This window comes from Ambystoma mexicanum, chromosome 4q, assembly GCF_040938575.1.
Source record: "Ambystoma mexicanum isolate Mex_15411 chromosome 4q, UKY_AmexF1_1, whole genome shotgun sequence".
NCBI lineage: Eukaryota > Metazoa > Chordata > Amphibia > Caudata > Ambystomatidae > Ambystoma > Ambystoma mexicanum.
Genome location: NC_090928.1, coordinates 979,893,347 through 979,916,509, shown reverse-complemented (window position 1 = coordinate 979,916,509; position 23,163 = coordinate 979,893,347). Strand labels below are relative to the sequence as shown.

The following is a 23,163-nucleotide window of genomic DNA, read 5'->3' as shown; positions in this document are numbered from 1 at the left end:
TATACCTTGCCTTAGGAACCACTCCTTACCTTGCCTGCAGATCTTCATTCAAGGGTTTTTTCTGCCGTTCCGGCTTTTTCCCTTGGGCACCGAGGCTGGCCCACTGGGTGCCCCCCACGGCAGGTTTCCACTACTGCCAAGGTGGCCTCCGGAGGGGCCAGACCTTACTTGCACGATAAGAAGGTTAGAACACCTAAGGATCTTATCTCTACCAAGAAGAAGGAACGTCCCCGAATCCGGACTACGGTAAAGGACTCAGTATCAGAAGATTCAGGTGAGGAGAAGGGGGAGGTGGAGCCGAAGTCTGACAGGTACCTAAACCCCCTCCCACACCCCCTGTGGTACCCAGACAGAGTGGCACCACTTTTGGAGGCTTCTGTGGAGAAGCCCACCAAAAGGTGGAACAAAGGGCTCGACTTGGGTTGGAGTCACAGGAGAGAATACAAACGCCATTTTAGAATCGAGTCCTGGCAAAAAATACCAACCGGCGAACTAATATTAAATAAATAAACCGGCAGTATGTTCGAGGCTATGAGAATTTAATAATTAAAGTTGGTAGCCTCGAACAATGGGAAAATCCCATAGGGATATATTCGCGGTCGAATATAAAAAGTAGTATCCACTGCCACCAGCCAAGACTCGATCAGGGGGGACGGAGACGTGCCCCCTCGACTAACAGACCCCGGGGCAATCGAATTGCCACGACCAATACATCCACAATATGATGGTGTGTACTGGTTTCTGTTAATAATTTGGGACTAGTAAAGCCAATGGTGACTTTACATGCCCTGGGAGACAGTAGTCAGTCCCAGGGTATGGAGTCTACGGTGGGGTGTCACTATGACACCCCTGTGTCACTGCACGGAAGGTGCTGTGTAACACACATAGTAAAAACACATGAGACCCTATGGAGTAAAGGACCCCATAGCCCATAAAACACATAAACAGTCAAAGGAACACCATAAATCATGTCCAAGAGTGGGAGAAAAAGAGTCTCACTCTTGGCAGGAGAAAAAAAAAGAAACTCCAGAAATCCAGCAAAGCTGCTGGGGGACTCACTAGGTTAGGAAATTCAGCCTAAAGAGAGCATTCTCCCTAACAGGTGGTTATCTTCATCCACAAACGTAAATTATTCATGGTTAAGAAGATTTATTTTCGTACTATGAAGTTTTGATTTTTCCACTAAAACGGTCTTGGGAATTTCCTATTTTTCAGTGAAAGTGTTTAATCGCCCTGAAAAAGACGATACCTGATAGAGAGGGGTGTGTGGTTGCAACTAGCTTCCTCCAAATCGAGAAGTGGCCGCTTCATTTCAGGCCTTAGTCTTAATTATACAGCACCAGTAATTTAGGTTTTGCTTGATGTAGGGCATTAATGTCCATTTGTTTTGATGAATGTGTTTTAATGATTGAATAATAGCTTGTTGTGTGACCTATTTTGGCAATTTAAGAAGTAATATATTGGTGATGAATTGTAGATATTTGAGGTGAACTGTATTTTTCTGTATGTTTCATTCATTGTTATGGCTGATCTGTTATGTTTTATCTTGCATGTTAATTAAACAATTTTGCATTTATAAAGTCTCTGTATGTGCACATGGAATACCAGGGCACAATTTGCAGGTTTCATTTTTGTGATTATCAAAGCAGTGATTGTAATTTATCCCATTTGGTTTGCTTATTTGTTCTGTTGGCATGCACATTCAAATTGTATTTATATATTTTTTCAAAAAACACTTTAAGAAAGCACCAGCTCTCAAGGACAGTTCAAGGGTCTCACTACGGGCTGCCCCCCTCTCTCTCATCTCCCGTGAGCTTTGACCTGCCTATCCCAGGTGTCCATAAATCCCCCAGGTGGTCCTCAGAGACCACTAACCCCTACTAGCTCAAATCTGGCTGATAGTAATGATGGCCTAAAGGAACCCTCTTTATCTCTCTTACTGCCCCGGGGAATTTCCAGGTGGATCCTAACCTAGGGTCTCACAAAACGAAGGATCTTAAGAGCGGTGCCTTCCAATCAACCAGATCTTACTCGATCTTTAGCTCTCAAGCACTTGTTTTCCTTGCCCCGGATGCTCTTTCCTTCCTTTCCCTTTCGTCTGCTCTCCTGCTTTTGCCTCCCTCTCTTCCTTGCTTTGTCCCTCCGATGTTCATCCAATTTCTGCTACTCTCCTTCGCTCTCTACTACTCTCCACTCCAGTCTCTACAACTCTTCCCGTCAACTACTCTCCACTACACTCTTGTCCCAGTACCATCTACCTAACTCTCCTCCCATTACTGTCTCCTCTCCCCCCACTACTCTCTACTATACTCTGCTCCCACTCTACACTCCACCCATTCTTCTTTCATGGACACACTCCGTTGACTCTCTCATTCACCTTTCTCACTCAGCCTCACTTACTCCCCTACACTCTCACTTAGCATCACACACTCACCTTACTCACTCTCAATACCAAGCAGTGCTTTCTCTCACCAATCAGTACCTCACCTTGCACATGCTCTCTGTAATCTCTCTCCACAGTGCACTGCACTGTCCCGGCACCGCCTGGTCGCTCAGTCCGCCCTCTCCTCGACTGACCTCACCTGAACAACCCCCACTTCCATGTTCCCTGAATCCCTCTTTATATCCCAGCCCCCCCATTGTTCCTGGCCTCTACCTCAATCCCCAGGCAAATCACTATTTTGCTCTTTCCCCCGATTTTGTGTCATACAGGTTTGAGGCTTTAAAGCACCTCTTAAAAAGACTTGAAGAAAACCCTTTCACCTGAAATGTGAAAGCCCACTAAGCCATCTGAGCCAAGTCGCACATGACACAGCGCCAACCAGTAGCCATTACTGGAAGTTCACTTCTAGTCAGATCCACATGAGCAAAGCTTGTGGGTATGCAAATTTGCCCAAATGCAAGCCTTTAGCTCGAGAAATGTGTCTGCTTCTTACAAGGCTAGTCATAGTCTGCTCCCGGGAAACCTTTGCTGACAGAAGGTAAATCTCACAGGAAACGGATGAGGCACCCATTGGCTTATCTTATTATCGGAGTAAAAGTGCCTGGTGTAGTAAATCAGACAGATGCACTTTACACTTTTTTTTTTAAATCACCTTTTAAACACTGCAACATTTTAATAACTTGAAATGGTGAACAGACATTGTATTATTGGTATTATGTAAAATATCTAGCGGTACCACCAAGCGTTGCTCGGGTCTGTAGCTGACATGCGCGTGGGGATCTACTATAGCCTTATGTATTTGTGTAAAGTAGTGAGGCAGAGACAAGGAGGTAAGTTACCCAATAGTATTTATTTATTACAGCTCTCCAGAGGTTAAATGGTTGTGCACCCGGACTTCTCTTTATCCAATTAACTTCACTTAGCGTTCATCGCAACAAAACCGAAATGAAGTGTCTTCCAGGTTGCTCAAAAGACAAAACTCAAGGATTGCAATATTGCTTGTTCACAAATGAATGCAGTTCAAAATAAGTAGAACACAGGAATGGCAGCCTTTCTTTGTTCAAAACAGCAATATTCAGCCCCAAGCGTTTTCTCAACACTTCCGAATGGTTCAGAGCCTTTCTGTTCAAGCTCTGCAGCCGGTGCTCGGAGCCAGCCGTTCCACACTGGTCTTGGCTGGACTTCAGTAAATAACCAAACTTCCCTTTTCCCGCCTTTGGGACTCAGGCGTCTTCATCTGCTGTGCAGTCGGATTTGACCACAGGTCCGGTACGGTACACTCCGGTGAGTTTTCCTTTTTCCTCTAATACGCCCACCGATATGGGGTACTGTCCTCGTACCATTCCGAGTCCACTCGGTCAGCCTCCTTCCACTCCTGCAAAACGAGAGACAAGTTGAGCTGTTTTCTGATGCTTTTAACCCCGGCGAGTCTCCTCCCCAGTAATTAACGTTAGGCATTCCCAGCCCTGGGCTCCTTACACCTGAGGCTAATTCATCTCTTCCCAGCTTCAACTTCACAGAGTTAGCTTTGCATTTAACCCCCGCCTGTCCGGAGCCCCCATTATATGGAAACGTGGTTTTTCGTCTTCCTTGTCTGATTTCTATTCCCATTTTCTGGCTTTTGTTTCGATTATGTATCCGTTGGGGCATTCTGGGATATGTAGGTTGTGTCTTTTCTCTTGTGCCTCTTATATTTGTATTGTCCGGTGTGATAGTTGATTGGTGGTGCATTCTGGGACAGGTAGTCTGGGCTTTTACTTGTTCCCGCGTGTCTCTTAAACGTGTCCTTATATGGTCTGGTGTGGTCATAGCCTCATCCCCCTCCTTCTTGTTTTGTTCCGTATTGGCCGCTATTGGTTCCTCATTACATACTCCCCCCCCAAAGACTCATGCCGTTCGGGCATGTCAATGTCTCTGGATAGATGGTCTGCCACCAATTGATATCTTCCAAGTTTGTGAACTGTTATGAAGTGGTATGGTTGTAAAGTCAAAAACCACCGTAGGACTCTATGGTTGGAGTCTTTCTGTGTTGCCAACCACTTGAGTGGAGCATGATCCGTAAAGAGGGTGAACCGCCTTCCCAGTAGGTTATACCTTAGTGCCTCTACTGCCCACTTGATTGCTAGGCATTCCTTTTCCAGAGTAGAGTATGGGATCTCATGTGGAAGTAGTTTCCTGCTGATGAAAGCTTCAGGACATAGGTCTTGTTCGGTACCCTGTGAGAGTACTGCTCCCAATCCACATCCTGAGGCATCTGTTTGCAAATAGAACTCTTTGGAAAAATTAGGACAATGTAGAACGGGTTTGGAAGAAATCATTTGTATTAACGTTTGAAAAGCTTGTTTTGCCTCAATGGAGATTTGTAGAGGACGGTTTGTTTTCAGAGCGTCCGTAAGGGGGGCTGCTATGTTTGAGAAATGAGGCAGGAACCTCCTGTAGTACCCCACGAACCCTAGAAAGGCTGGAATTTCTTTTCTTGTTTCCTGCATTCTCAACTTTTGGATGGTTTGAATTTTGTCTATCAATGGGGTTACGATACCACCTCCAACCTCATACCCCAGATATTTTGTGGTTTGGGCAGCCAGTTTCGATTTTTTTGGGTTAATATATAAACCGGCCTCTTTTAATGCATGTATTACTTGGGTTAAATGTAATAAATGTTCATTCCACGTTTTACTGAAAATTATAATGTCGTCTAGATATGCAGCCGCATATCGTTCATGTGGTCTCAGTATTTTATCCATTAGTGCCTGGAAAGTAGCTGGAGCCCCATGTAGCCCAAAGGGCAAAACCATGAATTGGAACAGGCCCTGGGGTGTGGCAAACGCTGTTTTCTCCTGGTCAGCCGGTTCGAGGGGAATCTGCCAAAAACCTTTTGTCGAGTCTAGGGTACTCAGGTATGTGGCTGAACCCAGTCTTTCTATGAGCTCATCAATTCTGGGCATTGGATACGCTTCATACCTCGAAATGGCATTCAGCTGCCTAAAGTCCAGACAGAACCTGGTGGAGCCGTCTGGTTTTGGGACCAAGACGACTGGAGAACATCAGGTGCTCTTTGATGGTACAATGGTTCCTAGAGCCAGCATCTCTTCTATTTCTTTGGCGATCTCTCCTCGTTTTGCCTCCGGAATTCTGTACGTCTAAGGCGTACCGTTTTCCCTTCCTCCGTTGGTATGGCATGTGTTGCCAAATGTGTTCGACCTGGTATACCCGAAAAGGTTTCGGCTACTGGGTTCAATGTATCAAACAATTCTGTTCTTTGGTTCTCATTCAATTGTTCCCCCAATTACACATCCTGTATGCTACTAGTTTGGTTTGGAACCAATTGTTCTGGGACGGACATATCTGATAAGGATGAACACAGCACACTTTGGGTTCCTTCTTTCCACAGCTTGAGTAGGTTGATGTGGTAATTTTGATACTTGTTTTTCCGTTCGGGTTGTTCCACCTCATAGTTTACTGGTCCCAGGATTTTGGTTACCTGATATGGCCCGTGCCATTGGGCCAGCATTTTGTTAGTGTGGGTAGGCAGTACCGGTACCTTGTCACCTATCTTTAAGGACCTGGGTCTGCTTCCTTGGTCATAATACTTTTCTTGCCTTTCTTGGGCTCTACCCAGGTTTTCTTGAGCGTAGTCCCTCAGTTTCCCCAATTGCTCCCTCAAGTCGTGAACATGGTCTGTGAGGGATGTTTCTTCTTGTTGTTCCCAATTGTCCTTCAGTAATCCCAGCACCGACTTGGGTTGTCTTCCGAATAACAGCTCAAAAGGGGAATACCCTGTGGATGATTGGGGTGTATCCCTTAGCACCATTAACACCCATGGTAACACCCGTTCCCACCCCAGTCCGTTAAGGCTGGTGGCCCTCCTTATCATCTGTTTAATGGTCTTATTATATCTTTCCATCAAACCATCTGTCTGTGGGTGGTACACTGAGGTTTTTAGTTGATGTATACCTAGGGTTTTGCACACTTCCTTCATTACAACTGACATGAAATTGCTCCCTTGGTCTGTCACGATCTCAAGGGGTATTCCCACCCTAGCAAAGAAGGGTAATAGTACATCGCACACCTGTTTAGCTGAGGTTCCTCTTAAGGGGAACGCCTCAGGGTATCTAGTGGCGTAATCCACTATTACTAGGAGGAACTTAAATCCTCGACTAGAGGGTTCTAATGGCCCTACTATGTCCATTCCTATCCTCTGAAAGGGCTCCTTGATCAGGGGCATTCGTTGCATGGGTACTCGGGCTGGTGTGTGGTTGCTCGTTTTCTGACATATGACACACTCCTGGCAATATTTAGCTATATCTGCGTATATCCCAGGCCAGTAGAAGTTCTGTAACACCCGCTTCCCTGTAATGTTTTCTGCTAAGTGACCTCCAGTGGAATGATCATGTGCTAGTTGAATCAGCGTCATCCTATAGGACTGGGGAACCAACAGTTGTTCCTTTTCTTCGTTATTTGTTCCTCGTGTCACCCTATAATATAATCCTTGTTTCTCCTTGAAGTATGGAGTGGTAGCTGGGTTTTCCTCTTTCTTTAATGCTTGTTCCCGGGCTCGTTTTAGGGTTTCGTCTAGACCTGATTCAGTCCGGAAGGATGGCAGATGATCCCCCACTCGCCAGTCTATGAGGGCAATATCCTCTTCTTTTCCCCCACTCTGATTATTCTTCCTTTTCTGGGTTTTTGTGAGTTTTCCCCTTATATCCCTTTCTCTTATCTCTGTTTGTGAAAAAGGGGCTTCCTTTAACCATTGATCAAACTCAGGAATGTCTGTTCCTATTAGGACGGGAGCGGGTAGGGTAGAGATAATGGCCCCTTTAACCGGTAGTTCCTTCCCCTGTAAACCTAATACCACTTCTTTTGTTGGGTACCCTTTAATATCCCCATGTACACATTTACTGTCAATAGATCTCACCTGTCCTGGATCAGGTTCGCTCACATGTGGTTGTATGGCTGTCTGTCGACTTCCGCTATCCATCATAGCTTGTTGTGGATGTCCATCCACTGTTACCTCTATCACATATGGCAGCTTCTTCCGATTTCCATGCGGTTGGAAGGTCCCTATTTCCATGGGTTCGGTTTTGTTTCTCTTGGCACAAAACCGGTCAATGTGCCCCCATTCTCCACATTCAAAGCATTGGGGCGTCTGTCCTTTCATTAGGTTGGAGCCGTTATTAGTTTTTAGTTCAGTTCTTGTTCTCGGCTCCGGGGCGCCTCCTCGGTTGTTACCGCGCAAGGAAGGTATATCATGGTGGTTTCTTGCTGGTATCGTAACACTGCGAGGGATTGCAGCTTTTTGGTAGGCCGTGGCTACATCAATAGCTTCCGACAGGGTCAAGTGGTGATGTTGCTTAACCCACCTCTGGATGGGTCCTGGTAAGGCTTCAATAAACTGCTCAAGCATTATCTTCTCTTTTAATTGCCCCATTGTGGCTGTATTGGTCTGTAACCATTTCTCCGTTAAGTCTTGTACTCGATAAAACAGCTGCCTTGGGCTTTTGCCGGTTTTTAGTCGGGTTTCCCGGAATTGGAGCCTATATGATTCATCGTCCATTCCTAGCCTCTCCAGTACGGACTTCTTGATGTCGGCATATGGGGTGTCCCCATTAGGATTAGCCGCCTGATAGGCTCCTTGCATCACTCCCGTAAGAAGGGGCGCCAGAAAGAAAGACCATCGGTCTTGGGGCCATTGTGCTGCTCGAGCTATTCTTTCAAAATTTACAAAGAAGAAACTGGGATCGTCTCCCGCCTGGTATTTTTGAAGCACACTCGGCGGAATGGCTGGATGTGACCTCTGTGCCGCTACCGATTCCCCCAGGATCCTCAGGGCTTCCCTGCCCTGCTCTTGGGCTGCAGTTTGTACCTGTAGAGCCTGTTGTAGGGCTCGTCGGTCTGCTTATGCCTGATGACCTTGCACTTGCACTAGTTGTTGTAACTGTTGTTGCCCCTCTGCCAATGCCTTTATGACTGCCTCCATGGTAGACGTGTCTCTGTGAATCCCATCGCTGCCACCACTGTAAAGTAGTGAGCCAGAGACAAGGAGGTAAGTTACCCAATAGTATTTATTTATTACAGCTCACCAGAGGTTAAATGGTTGTGCACCCGGACTTCTCTTTATCCAATTAACTTCACTTAGCGTTCATCGCAACAAAACCAAAAGGAAGTGTCTTCCAAGTTGCTCAAAAGACAAAACTCAAGGATTGCAATATTGCTTGTTCACAAATTAATGCAGTTCAAAATACGGAGAACACAGGAATTGCAGCCTTTCTTTGTTCAAAACAGCAATATTCAGCCCCGAGCGTTTTCTCAACACTTCCGAATGGTTCAGAGCCTTTCTGTTCAAGCTCTGCAGCCGGTGCTCGGAGCCAGCTGTTCCACACTGGTCTTGGCTGGACTTCAGTAAATAACCAAACTTCCCTTTTCCCGCCGTTGGGACTCAGGCGTCTTCATCTGCTGTGCAGTCGGATTTGACCACAGGTCCGGTACGGTACACTCCTGTGAGTTTTCCTTTTTCCTCTAATACGCCCACCGATATGGGGTACTGTCCTCGTACCATTCCGAGTCCACTCGGTCAGCCACCTTCCACTCCTGCAAAACAAGAGACAAGTTGAGCTGTTCTCTGATGCTTTTAACCCCGGTGAGTCTCTTCCCCAGTAATTAGCGTTAGGCGTTCCCAGCCCTGGGCTCCTTACACCTGAGGCTAATTCATCTCTTCCCAGCTTCAACTTCACGGAGTTAGCTTTGCATTTAACCCCCGCCTGTCCGGAGCCCCCATTATATGGAAACGTGGTTTTTCGTCTTCCTTGTCTGATTTCTATTCCCATTTTCTGGCTTTTGTTTTGATTATGTATCCGTTGGGGCATTCTGGGATATGTAGGTTGTGTCTTTTCTCTTGTGTCTGTTATATTTGTATTGTCGGGTGTGATAGTTGATTAGTGGTGCATTCTGGGGCAGGTAGTCTGGGCTTTTACTTGTTCCCACGTGTCTCTTAAACCTGTCCTTATATGGTCTGGTGTGATTATAGCCTCATCCCCCTCCTTCTTGTTTTGTTCCGTATTGGCCGCTATTGGTTCCTCATTACAATTTGTTATTCTTATTTTTTTTAAATCGCAAAATCAGCAATCTCCCGAAATCACCTATACTGGTAGCACAAGGCGGACCCTACACCACCCCTATGCAGGGTGAATGGGTGGGGTTGGTCAAATTTTACTATCGCCAGAACACCACAGACTGGTATGCCGACCTTGTGTCCTAACTTCCTATTTTTGGAAATGTCGCAAAAACGTCAATCTCCTGAAATCGCCTATACTGATAGCACAGGGCCAGACCCCACCCTGTCCAGGGCTAATGTGTGGGATGGATCAGATTTCACCATCACCAGTACAACCCAGACTGGTATGCCGACCGTAGGCAACATTTCAGCCCATCAACCGAAACCTTGGAGTCATCTTCGACTCCTCTCCTTCCTCTTTACTTCATCCTTCACTTTCAGGACAAGGCCCACTTTCAGCTCCACCTCTTTAAAGGAATTCTTCCTTTCCTCACTTCCCCCCAGATGCTCAATGTCTCTAGAGGGTTCATAGTGATAGCATTGAATGCAAAAGCCTAGAAAAAAAATGCATCGAAAAAATGCATTTATTTTTCTTTTTTTAATGGGGGTTCCCCCCAAACCCGTTTTTTTTTAGCCCTTAAAACCCATTTAAAAAAATAAAACTTTACCTACAAAGAAAATGCATTTTTTGAAGGCTTTTGCATTCAATGCTTTTGCATTAGATGCTTTGTTTTAGATGCAATGGCCGGATACCCTCTACAGCTCTGGTTCTCTATAGTCTAGACTACTGCAATAGCCTTTTCCTTAATCTACCTTCTTTTCTATGATTCCTTAAGCTAATCCAGAATAGGGCTGCAAGACTTATCCTTGGCCTCAAGTGCAGGAACCGCATCTCTCCAGCATGAAAATCGCTCCACTGGATCCTGGTTGCTGCAAGGATCAAATTTAAATCCCTCTGCATCATCCATAAGGCTGTCTGGGGACCACGCTATCTACAACTGGCTCTCACTACATACTCTCCCTCCAGACAAGCACCAACTCTCTGTGTGTCAAGCGCTTCGCTAAACAGTTAGCTGGTGGCTGATCTCTTTCCACTGCAGGCTTCCTCCTATGTAACAGCCTACCTCGTCCTCTTCGTCTTGAGCCGGATCTCCTCAAATTACAGAAGCTCCTCAAGACCTTCCTTTTCATCTCCTTCTTGACTTACTCTCTACTCTGCTAAATCCCACAGTGGCTGAGATTCGTGACCATGGCCCTTATGTGTCCTCCTGGGTCCTGACTCCCGCACCCAATGGCCTTCAGCCTCCGCCCACTCCAAGCACTTGCCTTGGTACCCATTGGCCTATGCAACCACAGGCCTGCACTTATTTATTGGCAGCTGACCACTCTCACCAAGCAAGTCACTTAACAGCTACTTACTCCCTAGCACTTCCCTCTTTGGTACACCTACCACTTACCTCCCACTTCCTCACCCCTTCTCTCTCTCTGCGCTTGCACGTTCTGAATGTTCACAAGATCTAGTAGGTCTGCCTCTACCTTTCATTGTTATATTTGCTTTATTTCACATGTTCCCTCCTCGTTGCTCTGTGGGCGCTTTAAAACACAATTTACTTGCTGCATAAGCACCTTACAAATGCACAATAAAATAAAAAAATAAACCCTGAACATACAAACATACTTTTACAAATATGCATATAGATTAAGACACCTGAAGCACATTTTAAGTATAGTAAAAATGCCCTCTTGCACGACACATATTTGTACTCTTTTATGGCATTCTAGATAGACGTGGCCAGAGACTGCTGGGCGTTCACATGAGCAGGCCTAGTGGAAAAATGTTAGGGATTGTCTCAGTTTTGCTGGTACTGTTCTGGAATCGGGCGCTCGGAAAAGATACCCCCATCCCAAATGAGCAAAACACATGCACTTTACTTCTAGAATACAGTAATTCCTTTGAGCGCACCTTAATTGGAATTAGGAAGAATACATTTACCAAGATGACACCAGCAACACAACATTTAATTTAAATCGTTTCTAACAGGCCAACATCCCACACGAACCAATGTTCTGGCTACAACTGTGAGCATAATATTTCAGCAGTATCTCAGATCATATGAAAACCGGAAGTCTCCCAAACCTTCCCCTTTCAGACCCCCATCCTAATGGTTTGTCTCAATCTTTGGGAGGAGTCTGCACCAGACAAACCTAACATATGAGCCAACAGCACTTGAGGATAGGAGAATTTCAGTTTAGCCTTTCACATAACATGCGTGAGCCCAAGACTCTTGCAACACCCGGTGGAAAGCAATGACCAGCAGCCCCAGCTCCTGCTGGTACCAGCAGGTGACACGTGGACCCCAGCCACACCCATTCCAAGCAGCATTTCATAACCAAGGGAAATCTTACTCCAGAGAATCATTCCAACTTACACAGCCACACCCATTCCAAGCAGCATTTCATAACCAAGGGAAATCTTACTCCAGAGAATCATTCCAACTTACACAGGCAGGTCTAACTTTTGGGCGATCTTGAGCTGCATGTGAAAAACCCTCTGCTGTTCTTCACGTTGCTCTAATGTTGATGCGAGCCAGGGAGTGAAATCCAATCCAATCTGAAGAAGACAAACAGCTAAAATATAAAAATCCATTTAAATCCGCAAAAGTACAATAAAAAAGTTCTACATCACTGAAAGGGTTTCGCTTTACAATGATAATCACTAGAGGAGCAACCGCAAGTGAAATGTGTGGAGCGGCCAAGCAGGGACACACAAAGATAGGGGGCAGTTGTACGTGAACTCTGGAAACATGCAACGCTGTCCCTATGCAAACGTAATACCTTTGCTTTTCAGAAAATATACATTTACGATTAGAATGTATTCAATGGAATCCATCCGTGATACTATACACATATCTGATCAAGTAATCTATATGGATTTATATGCCTGAATCCACGTCACGACTAATAATAAATAATAATTTGGCATTTATATAGCGCTACAAACCCTCGGATAACTGAGCGCTGCTTATTATTAGCCACGGTGTGTGGTGCTCATTTATCGACCTCGGAAGGATGAAAGGCTGAGTTTGGCCCCGCCGGGATTCGAACCTGCGTTAGCATGTCAAAGCGAGTGCTCTACTCGCAATGCCACTTGACTTGACTGAAGGCTCAGTCACATTATGATCTTTAAAATTTGATCTCAAAGAACGGCATCAACTTTATTCATTAGCAGTCTAAACCATGCGCTCCCATGGGAAGTAGTTGTTCTAAGAAAACATCACGTGGAAACCTTAACTAATCATAGTCCACTAGTCCTGGTAACGCCCTTGAACTGCTCCCACTCATTCTCTTTCCAAGAGGCCAGTTTAGTATCTCTGTGGCATTTTTCTGACTAAATGAAGTGTTTTGGGTGAACTTTAATCTTTTGGTTTTGCTCGATTATTGTTCAATGACCTGCAAGCAAAGCACAAAACAAACACGCCAGCGAGTACTTTTTCGGGACAACAAACCCCAAACAAGTAGTTGGAGTATTATTAGGATGACCCGCGACGTCTCGGTTTTGCAGGGACATTCCCGTAATCGGTCCCACCAGTCCCCCGTTTCGAGAGTTTTTTAAATTGAAAACCCTGTCCCGGTTTTCGTGAACGGGAGGGTGGCAGTCCAGTTTTTAGGGAACTGGTGGGTCGGCCACAATTATAAAGTATTTATGCATTATAATACACTCAAAATGTTGCCATGCTGTTAATTTTGGCACTCCGGGGGCAGCTCATTTGTATAGTCGGTACCAACCACAAACACCATAGAAATGTTCATAGCGACACCCAGGTAAAAGATACTTCCAACCTGCATCCAGCAACACTAAAGTTTTCTGCATCTGCCTTCCCCCTATCCGACTAACAAACCATGCCCTCCTTTCTTACAGAGCCTTGCACAGCGAGGCTAACATTATTGGCAGAAGGGTGCTATATAATACCACTTTACATTTACATGGCAGGTTAGGCCCAAACCTCCAACCTTACAGGTTACCAAGCACATGCATTAACTGATTGCGCCAGAGACCAGCACTTTTTTTGTCAGTATGCTTATAGTCACACTCAAAACCGTACAATGTATATCCAGGAGCAGTGCTGGAGACACTGTGGGATGGAGGGTGGGTGGAAGTGAGGGCGTTTTGAGGGGGTATGCGGGGTTGGGGGATGGCTGTGTGGGGTGTAGTCCTTCTTTTATGTTGTTGGTCTTCCCGTTTTATTATCTTGAAAATCCAGTCACCCTAAATACCGTGGAAGCTGATCGCGCTCAGCGGAGATTCGAGCATGTGCCTCAGCGGCACCACCATTTTGCAGTAAATGCCAGAGCACTTCATATTACAGAACCCCAGCCAGTAAGCTGCCAACCAGCTCAAGCAGGACAAGGGGAATTGCACACACCTCCTTGTGTTGACACTATCCACATTCTTCCTTCAAGTGCTCTGTGGGGTGCATTTAAACCCATAACAAAAATCCCCTTCACCTAAAAAAAACGCATTTAAAAATGTGCCACGAAAAACACCTGTTCTCTGCTCCCCTGGCACATATTTGGCCCGCATTTCCACATTTCACTAACAATGGCTGTGCTCTAGTCTTCCTGGCACATGTGTGGCAAACATTGAACACTGCCACCCAAAGAGAATAGCCGTGCATTTTCCTTCCTGTCATGTGAATCGTGAGAAAATGACCTGCAGTAACAACGGCTCTACATTTGCTGTTCTGTCATTTGAAAACCAAAGTTGCACACTGCATTCAAGACGCCCGTGAAATAGTTTTTCCTTTCATCTGGAATACCATGAAATATGTCCTGAAAGTCAAGACGGTCCAGCGTTTACTTTATCTCATCTGAATTGCCAAAAGTTACAGCCTTGTTTGACTGTCCCTTCACATGAGGGGCAGGGAATGCACATTGTAACTGACACAGTTTGGTTTTCCTTTGATGTGAATCATTGCACTGTAAAATCCGGAAAGAAAAGAACACTGCGTTCTATTTTCATTCCGTGTCAAAATCAAAGAAGCTCATCTGTGTTCATGCACCAATATTACCTGCAAACCCGCTCAAAGGGGATCAATGGGAAAAGAATATTATTTGCAAAACTTTATTGGAAGCAGGAAATGTAAAGCTTGCACACATGTGAATCTGTTATTTGTAAAACGAAGAAAAAATGACATTTAAAGTCAAATGTCAAATAACAGCTGTTGCTCGCACAGAAATATTATTGTATTTGTGGGTGGGAGGCTGCAAAGACATGTATATTAAGACTAGCAGGCAGGACTTTCAAAAAAGACAAAGGGAGTAAGTGGGGCCCAGTGTTTGACACAAAGGTGCGATTTCCTTCAGCACTCATTCCCAAGATGTCCTTTGTGCAAGCTGAGCCGGGAGGAGACAATTTGGCTGTGGGGGTTTGAAGTACCGCTCTCGCATGTGACCAATCTATTACATTGACAGTAAAGAACTTATCCATTTTAAGAAATGTTTCTCAGCACTCTAAATGATCAAGACTATGATATTAGTGTATGATTCTAGCACGTGGTGAACTGAAATTGCCATGAAAGACACTTTTCGGGGTGAATCATAAATGGTGCAATTATGAAACCTGGGGGAAAGATGCAAAATGTATTTATGAACATGAGTAAGCATTGTCAGAATTGAAAATATTATGCAGTTCATAAAAAGAGTGAAATTGTGCCAAAAGGCAATGCTACCATGCACAGAGTCCGCGTTTGGACTATTCAATCCCCCGCGACCCATTGAATCTGCATATCTTTATCTCATGACGGTGGCTAGTATAAATCTGAGGTTTTGATCCATGATCCATTTTTGTTAAGAAATAGGCTTGAGAAACAATGAAAGGTCGTAAATGCAAACAGTAAAATTATGCTAATTTCCCCAGAACCAATCAGCCCAGAGAAAGGAGGGAACAGTGGTAGACTGTCCTATCCCCGGAGAGGACTAATTCCAGGGTACTGCCCCCCAGGTTGTAAATCTGATTATGTCATTTTGGCTATATAAGGGGGAGACACAAGGGGCTGACAATCTACTTAAACCCAGACTTCAAGAACCACGAAAGCAGAGATACATCCATCTATCCAGATCCAGGCAAATAACCCAGAATCCAGGGAGAAAGGAGGGGAGGCAGCTGACCCTATCCAGGAGAGCCCAGTGACCATATCCCTTGCCTAGATGTCCAGAGTGACCAGATCCCTTGGCCTAGCTGTTCAGAGACCTCGCTGGCTATCCAGAACCCCAAACTAAAGCTCACCTTGTAAGTGTCATCACCCAGTCCCCACATCTCTATTTCCTGCTCTTTTGACCCTTGCACCCCATTGAAATCCCATTCAAAATCCCAAATTGCCAGTATAATCTGTTCATCCTTTCCATAGAAGAATCTGTATTAAAATGTGTCGGTGGCGTATTTCTTTTATAGTTATTTCCGTTATCTGTGTGAGTCCTTAATACGATTTTGAAGTAAATCAATACATTTCCCTATAAGGAAATTCACAACGTGAGCTGGTTAACATCCGAAATTAACCCCCCTGCGCTAAGTGCCTTTCTTTGATAATTATAGCCATTAAAATATAGTCTCAACAGAACTAGTCTGTGTTAACAAAAAAAACGAATCTGCCTGTACTGTGCTTTCCTACCAATTCCGATTTATTTGCATTCATCCTATAGAAACCCACACCGTAAACCCATTAAGTGTAACCCCTTTCTATTAGAATCCCATCTGTTATGTACCTCTGTTGTTTGTCCTGAAAACCGATTTCCGATTTTGACAGCTCAGCTGTTCCCATGGCTACCTGTCATTAAAAGCCCTGTGTTGAAAAGAATTGTCATTCTGCCATGTGTGTTTTCTTTTGCATCCTGTCGTTTTCCCAAATCGATTTTCTTACCTGGGTTCACCTTGCGTTGGTGCCCTGCTTAGTAATCTGTAAGCTTCCTCATCACTCGAGTATAGAAACATGAATTTCTGTCCTAGCTATCCCACTGCGGTAGTAAACTGCAGTGCGAGAAACAAGTGAAGTCCAATTATGCCATTTTGCTCATAAATCAGGTTTTCATTTCCTTTTAGGGCCTCCCATCTTTGGGTGGTGGGCTGAATTCACAATACGATGTTTCCCTCTTTATCCTGACTCCTTACCACTCCCTTCCATCCAAAAAGAATTAAGTTAGCAGAGGTTTGGGGGTGAATGTTGCAGGGGGAGTGATTAACCTTTTGCACTAATATATGCTTTAAATTATTTTCTTGTCTTGCCATTAAAGCTTCATGTAAATTGAGGGATTTTGAACTGACTGTTGTAGGAATCTTTTGAATTGTATTGCCACTACTTTGGTGGTTGCTGCCCAACTGTTTGATTTTGCATTTATTTTCATTTAACCATAAAATTAAAAAATGTCATATTGATACACACCGGCCTAATTCCTGGTCCATTGCGACATGGGGTTTTTGAGAAGGTGGGTGCGAGACGGGTTGGTGACCTACTCAAAAAGAACCCATGGTTAATTAAAGATAAAAAAGAGGTTTTTATTATGCGCCACATTCATGGTCAGTGGAAGAAATCCCTGGCTGGAGTGTGCCATGTTATAAAACCGTTAAAGCTCCCATTGAGGCCAGAGGAGGACCACGCCACCCCAACAGTCCCTCCGTGCTCCTCCTTCTATACTTCAACCAGACATGCCTGTAACCGCCTGATCTGCCACTACTGCGGCACTCTTCCTCAGGCACAGAGAACCCAGTATAAGCTCACTGCCTGCAGGAGAGAAAGAAGAGCACTGATATTCCTTAAAAAAAGAAGAAAAAGGAAAGAAAAGAAAAGCAAGGCCAGAACGCAGGCTGCACTCTGGTAGAATGTAGCTGCTTAGAATGAGCATGTACGGACCAAGGTACAAACCTAAGGCTCCCCATAGCTCCGTTGTGACTAGGCACCCATCTAGGGGCCCTATATATATCATTTTGGTGCCTGCACCACGTCCTATGCCAACAATATCTGGGTCCGAAAAATCTGACTTTTACTCCTGGGCAGTCAAATGACACTGAGCATCCAGAGAATCATGGGGTCCTCGGTAGACAACATTGTCTGCGAGGCGCTGAGCAGGGTGTCAGACCCATGCAAAATAGATTGGCTCAAGGGGAGGGTTTATTAGCCAGCACTCCAGAGGACAGTAATGCTGCAAGGCAGAAGGTTGCACCAGAAGAGCGTTCAGACAAGACTAACGTCCACAATTACCTCCAGGTGTGACACTTGTTAACATTGACTAGTATGTTAGGGTGCAGTGCAAGACAACATTTCAAATACTGTCATGGATGAAATCCGGTTGGTGGTCACAAAACGTTCTAAGTATGCATGGGCTAAGTCTATGGCAGTCTGTGTTATGGGAAGGTAAGGTAGAGTGACGGGGGCTTTCTGGTGTAGAGTAATTGCTCTACACCCCACCCATGCCACACTTACAGTTTTTATTGGTGTCTATTAACTGCTGGCTTCATTGGCTTCCCCTGCGGACATCTGCAGACACTTTCTGGAGCCGCCAATGTAGGAGCCGCCCTTTGCCTCGGCCCTTAGCCAAAGGGGCTGCCAGGCAAAGGGCTGCCCTGGGAGGGCAAATTGAGAGTCGATAAGGGACCAATCACAGCCTGGGGGTGAGAAGGGAGGCGGGATGAGGAAGCAGGAAGGGTCGGGGAGGGAGAGGATTGTGAGCGGGCCGGGGGCTCAGATAATTTAACAAAAAAGCTCCAAACCAGGGCCCACGAGGGTCCTGGGGGTGGGGGGTTCACTCACCTGCCTCTCCAGCTGCACTGGGAGAGCGTGGTGCGACGCGGGCCAGTAGGCCACACATAACGGGAAATCCTACCAATCAGGGCAGGGGGCGGGAAGGGAGGCGGGATGAGGAAGCAGGAAGGGTCGGGAAGGGAGAGGAGTGCGAGTGGGGCTGGGGACTCAGATAATTTAACAAAAAAGGTCGAACTAAGGCCCACGAGGGTCCTGGGGGTGGTGCGCACTCACCTGTCTCTCCAGCTGCACTGGGAGAGCGTGGTGCGACGCGGGTCAATAGGCCACGCACAACAGGAAATCCTACCAATCAGGGCAGGGGGGCGGGAAGGGAGGCGGAATGAGGAAGCAGGAAGGGTCAGGGAGGGAGAGGACTGCGATCAGGGCCGAGGGCTCAGATCATTTACCAAAAAGGCTCCGAACCAGTGCCCACGAGGGTCCTGGGGGTGGGGGCGCACTCACCTACCTCTCCAGCTGCCACTCTTAGAACATCCCACTCTTCTTTCATAATCTTGACTTCAGGTCCTCACTGGGAGGAGTAGGATTCTTCTATTCGTTATAATCTGTATCCCTCCTGGGTCTCCCGCCTTCCCAGTTACCTTTCTCTTGTGGTTAGCGTCACCGAACCTGCCTTTCTTCCTCTCGTCAGGTTGGCTTCTTGGTTCTCCGTTTCTCTCTGGCATGCCTGCACGCTATACCAGCTCCGTGCTACAAATAGGTCTGTGGTCTCTGCGTAGTTATTGGACTGAACAGTCCACCGACTCTTGGTCACGCCACAACCTAAGGTCGTCTTTGCCCACCAGCTTCCCTCCAAGCTCATTAGCTGCGCATCTCGGTCTCCCTTAGCTTTCCTTGCACATCTGATTCAAACCTCATGGGCTTCTCTCCCAGAGGACGACGACTCCTTGATTTACGACGTGTTGCTGGGTCTTCCCCGGCAGAATGTCAAAGTCCTCCTTAGCTGTTTCCTGAGTCCTCTGTATTACTCCTGCAATCTTCTCAGTATCACACACATTGTTTCTGATGCCAAGTTAAATGTTTCTCCACAACAATAGAAAACATTACCTTGTTCCTCATGTCTTCTTCGGTAAGGTGCGGTTGGTGGTGGGTTGTAGGTGAATAACTCTGGGAGTTCCTTCTCTGAAGGGGAGTTCTTGTCCCCAAAGGGGAGTATCCCCCAGTGAGGTCCCGCTTGTCTCTACCCCTAAGGAGGGTATCGCGTAGCAGGCTCATCTCCCTAGCCTCATAGGAAAAGGCTCCCCCCCAGGGAGAAGTTACTGAATCCTACAATTCATCACACCCTGCATTCTCCTCCTTCCACAATCCACTCTTGACTTAGCCATTGAGCCTGGGCAGCCCTAAAACCTTGCATTGATCAAATGTGATTTTTTTTGCAGATGACACACTGTTGGACACATCAACTTATTCAAACAAAAGGGCTTTTTAGAATTGCCAGTTATGAACGCTCTTCATGGTATCAAACAGTGAAGAAAGACAAGTTATCACAGTTCAAGGGTGTTTATTGAACTTTTATATGGGTTGGTAAAACCCCTATCCAATCCTAAATCTAAAGATGGGAGCAAGCTACGACCATCAAATAATAACGCAGTCCTAGTAGAGTCAAAATAAAAGGGCCTATACTAATAAACCTATTGCCAAGCCTTACTTCTAAATACAAATGCTTTGGAAACAATGATATGCAAAAGAAAAGTGTTCAAGAAATACGTCCAGATAGTTGAGCCTTTGGCTTCCCTTCCACATGTTTTCAGCACAGGAAAAGGCGGCACACTAGAGCTTAACACACACATTGTGAATAGCACGAGGATGCAGTTCACAATCTCAGTATCATGACCTTCTGTGCCAAAGTCTCTTTGCCATTCAAAGTCTCTTATTAAAGAGGGCTTGAGGCAACAAACATTAATGTTCCTTCCTTCTCAAGATTTCCACATGTACAATTTCTCAGGCGAGTCACTGTTCACCTCGGGTCCGCCTCCGTCGGGCTCAGACCCACTTTAACACACTGTTCCCAATTGGCCTCCCTCAGTTGGGCTCAGACCACTTTCTCTCATTTTCCAATCTTTCCTTTCTGTATCAAAAATCAAAGACTTTCGACTGTGCGCAGGATTTTGCTTGACTCATCGCTGAACCACTTAGATTCACAAAATCTTTCGCCTTACAACTTAGCTTTCACTTCTGCCATTTCTCAGCTGGATACCTTACAGAGACCTTCGATTGAGCACAAACGCGGTGCCGGTCCACTGTCAATGGTATTGTATCTTTCCTTCTCAAGTTCAAGCTCATCAGCAGTTTAACTTTGTTTGCGTCTTTCATCACACGCGTTTTAACAATGTTCGCTCCAGCGCTCGTTATACAATGTTGCTGCTTGCAACCTTGGCTTCAACACAGACCGGTCTTGTATCTGTCTTCCCAACTCACCGGCTGTGTTGATTTCTCTGTCGCTACTTTATTCTTGGGGCCAAGGACAGTACCACAACGTCTGCTGCTTCTTGACTCGATTAGTCATGTAGGAGGAGCGCAGGTACCCCCGACACACAATGCAGGATTCCTCATGTCCCTCAAGTGTGCAACTGGTGGCTAATAAGAAATGAAAGGGGTGCATAACTGTGTAAAGTAATGATGACAGTTTAAAAATCCAAGGCAGATCCATTTAGGCTCACATCAGTTTCCATGATCCACTCTGACCTATTTTGGATGGGGGGGAAAAGCTAAAACCATTCACTTTTTTTGCATAACATGTTTATAAACGATTAGTGTGAGGTATTTTATGTGGTTTAAGCACTTTTCAAAGCATTACAATAATACACAGTCCTTTCTAAGCACATGAAACCCACACCTTAACCAATATTTATATAAATTGAGGGCCCGATTCTAAGGTACATGGAAAAATTGTTCATTTTTGAAGGATGATCTGTCATGAACCACCGTACGCGTCCCTTCTGGACTTCGTGGTCCCTGACCCATAGGGGACTGAACTCAGCAGTACTACCAAAATGGCCGCTGAACGCAGAACGCTGTTTGCCAGTCTCCGCGTTGTAAGCTTTACGTTCTACAAAGAGGACATGCCCCCGCGGCCCTGCGCGTCTCAACGCTACCGCTTGCAGTACTCAGACGTGTGCGGCCGGAGTTTGTACAGCGATTACTTCGGATTCCTGGTTCCCGGTTTCCTGAATCTCCTCTTTCTTCATCCTTCCCTTTTTCCTCACCTTTAATTCCCTGGATTGCCAGCGCATTCGGTTTCCGAGCGCGCTCCTCGCCATTTCGTGGACTTACTTCCCGGACATCTGAACACTTCCTGGAGTCGGGTCACGGACCACACGCTGGAACCCGAGGATCCACACACAGGGTTACATAAAACCCGAACAGTGTGAAAGAAGACTTCTTCGAAGATCACAAACAAACAACACAGACAGGTGAGAAGGGGGGAAACCTGTGACATGATCACTTTCCTTAGAAGCACCATATTCTGTAAAGTGGTAATGTGGCGTTCAGGCATGAAAGCTACGACTTTTGCATGTGCCTGATTTACCGCTTGACAGCCTTAGCAACCATGAGAAGTGCGGGGCAGGCACTGCGAGGGGATTCCCCTTTCAAAAGCATTGCTTTAGCATGTCAAAAAGAGGAAGTAAAAATACAGCACCTGTGAGGTGATGTTAAACGCTGCTAAAGACTTTTTCCCTTTATAAAAATAGCATTTCCTAAACTGCAGCACAACTTTGCCAATTTATTGAAAGCTCAAGAAACCTTTCTTAAAATAGACAAGTGTCAGGGCCTCATCACGACTTCGGCGGTAACCCTTAAATCCGGCGGTAGCGCTATTACCGCCGGCGGGAAATCCGCCAGCGGTATTAGCGCGAAGATTCCCCATTGAGCCCAATGGGGAATGGGGCATTCCCGAATGGGCTCAGTGGGGAATGGGGACTTACATTACCGCCGAACTCGTGATCCGGCGCTATTAGCGCCGGGGAGTTCGGCGGTAGGGCTAATACTGCCTGCGCTAATAGCGTTACCGTTACCGCCCAAGTCGTGATGAGGCCCTCAGTCTTTTAAGGAATGCTTGCAGTGCTACTGGTACACATGTTTCTATTTAAACAATAGATTTAAGCAGCTTTTGTTGCTGGAAAGCACATTTCACCCTCACCCCCCAATATTTCTACCCACCTCAGAATGGTGGTACTGGAAACTGGAGGGGAGAATGTCCTGTTTCCACACTGCTTTTATTACGAGCTCAGCCTCAGGCCCTGAAGCTTTGAAACTATGCAGTCAAGTGCTTAAATCGCCAACACCCGCGTTTTACCACTTAACCCTTAACCCAAGTGTGAAATCCTGGTCAAAACACAATTTGTGCCTTATCTACAGTCCCTGGAATGGATTCAGTTGACAGGTTATGCTATCATATGTGCTGGTACAAAAACACTCATGGCTTACTTGACTATAGAGTTTAGAGTTTCTCCATATGTATTAACAGTGACCATTGTTATATCTCCCATCACAAAGTTATTTGTCTTTTGATTTTCTTAATGCAACTTCTTGTTATGGTTCTTCCATTGTGCTAAGTATCAAAGACTTAAGACTCACCTTGTAATGTAATGCCCTGTTCTGTGACGCCACTTCCGATGATGTCAGTACATATGCAAATTAGGTTTGTGTTCATTTTGCCACACACGGCCTTGGAAATGACAGGGCCATTCCCGGGGAGAAATATGACCGGTCAGCGCCACATGTGGATAATGGCACTAATGTTACCAGAACAGTGTATGTAAGTGGCAAGATGGGCTCAAATGATACTGTTCAGACCCGGACACACTGCAGGCTTCTTCTGGTGCACCTCCACGTCTAAAGTGTTCCAAGAAACCATT

General features: G+C 45.7%; 1 protein-coding gene across 1 annotated transcript in view; it reads right to left on the bottom strand.

Annotated features, from left to right (window-relative positions):
• LOC138468123 (putative deoxyribonuclease tatdn3-A) overlaps positions 1-23,163 on the bottom strand; it is a 1,043,131-nt gene that overhangs the window by 441,752 nt on the left and 578,216 nt on the right. Inside the window, exon 6 of the mRNA XM_069608540.1 lies at positions 11,996-12,105. Within this exon, the coding sequence (XP_069464641.1) occupies positions 11,996-12,105 (110 nt within the window). The remainder of the gene's footprint in view (positions 1-11,995; positions 12,106-23,163) is intronic.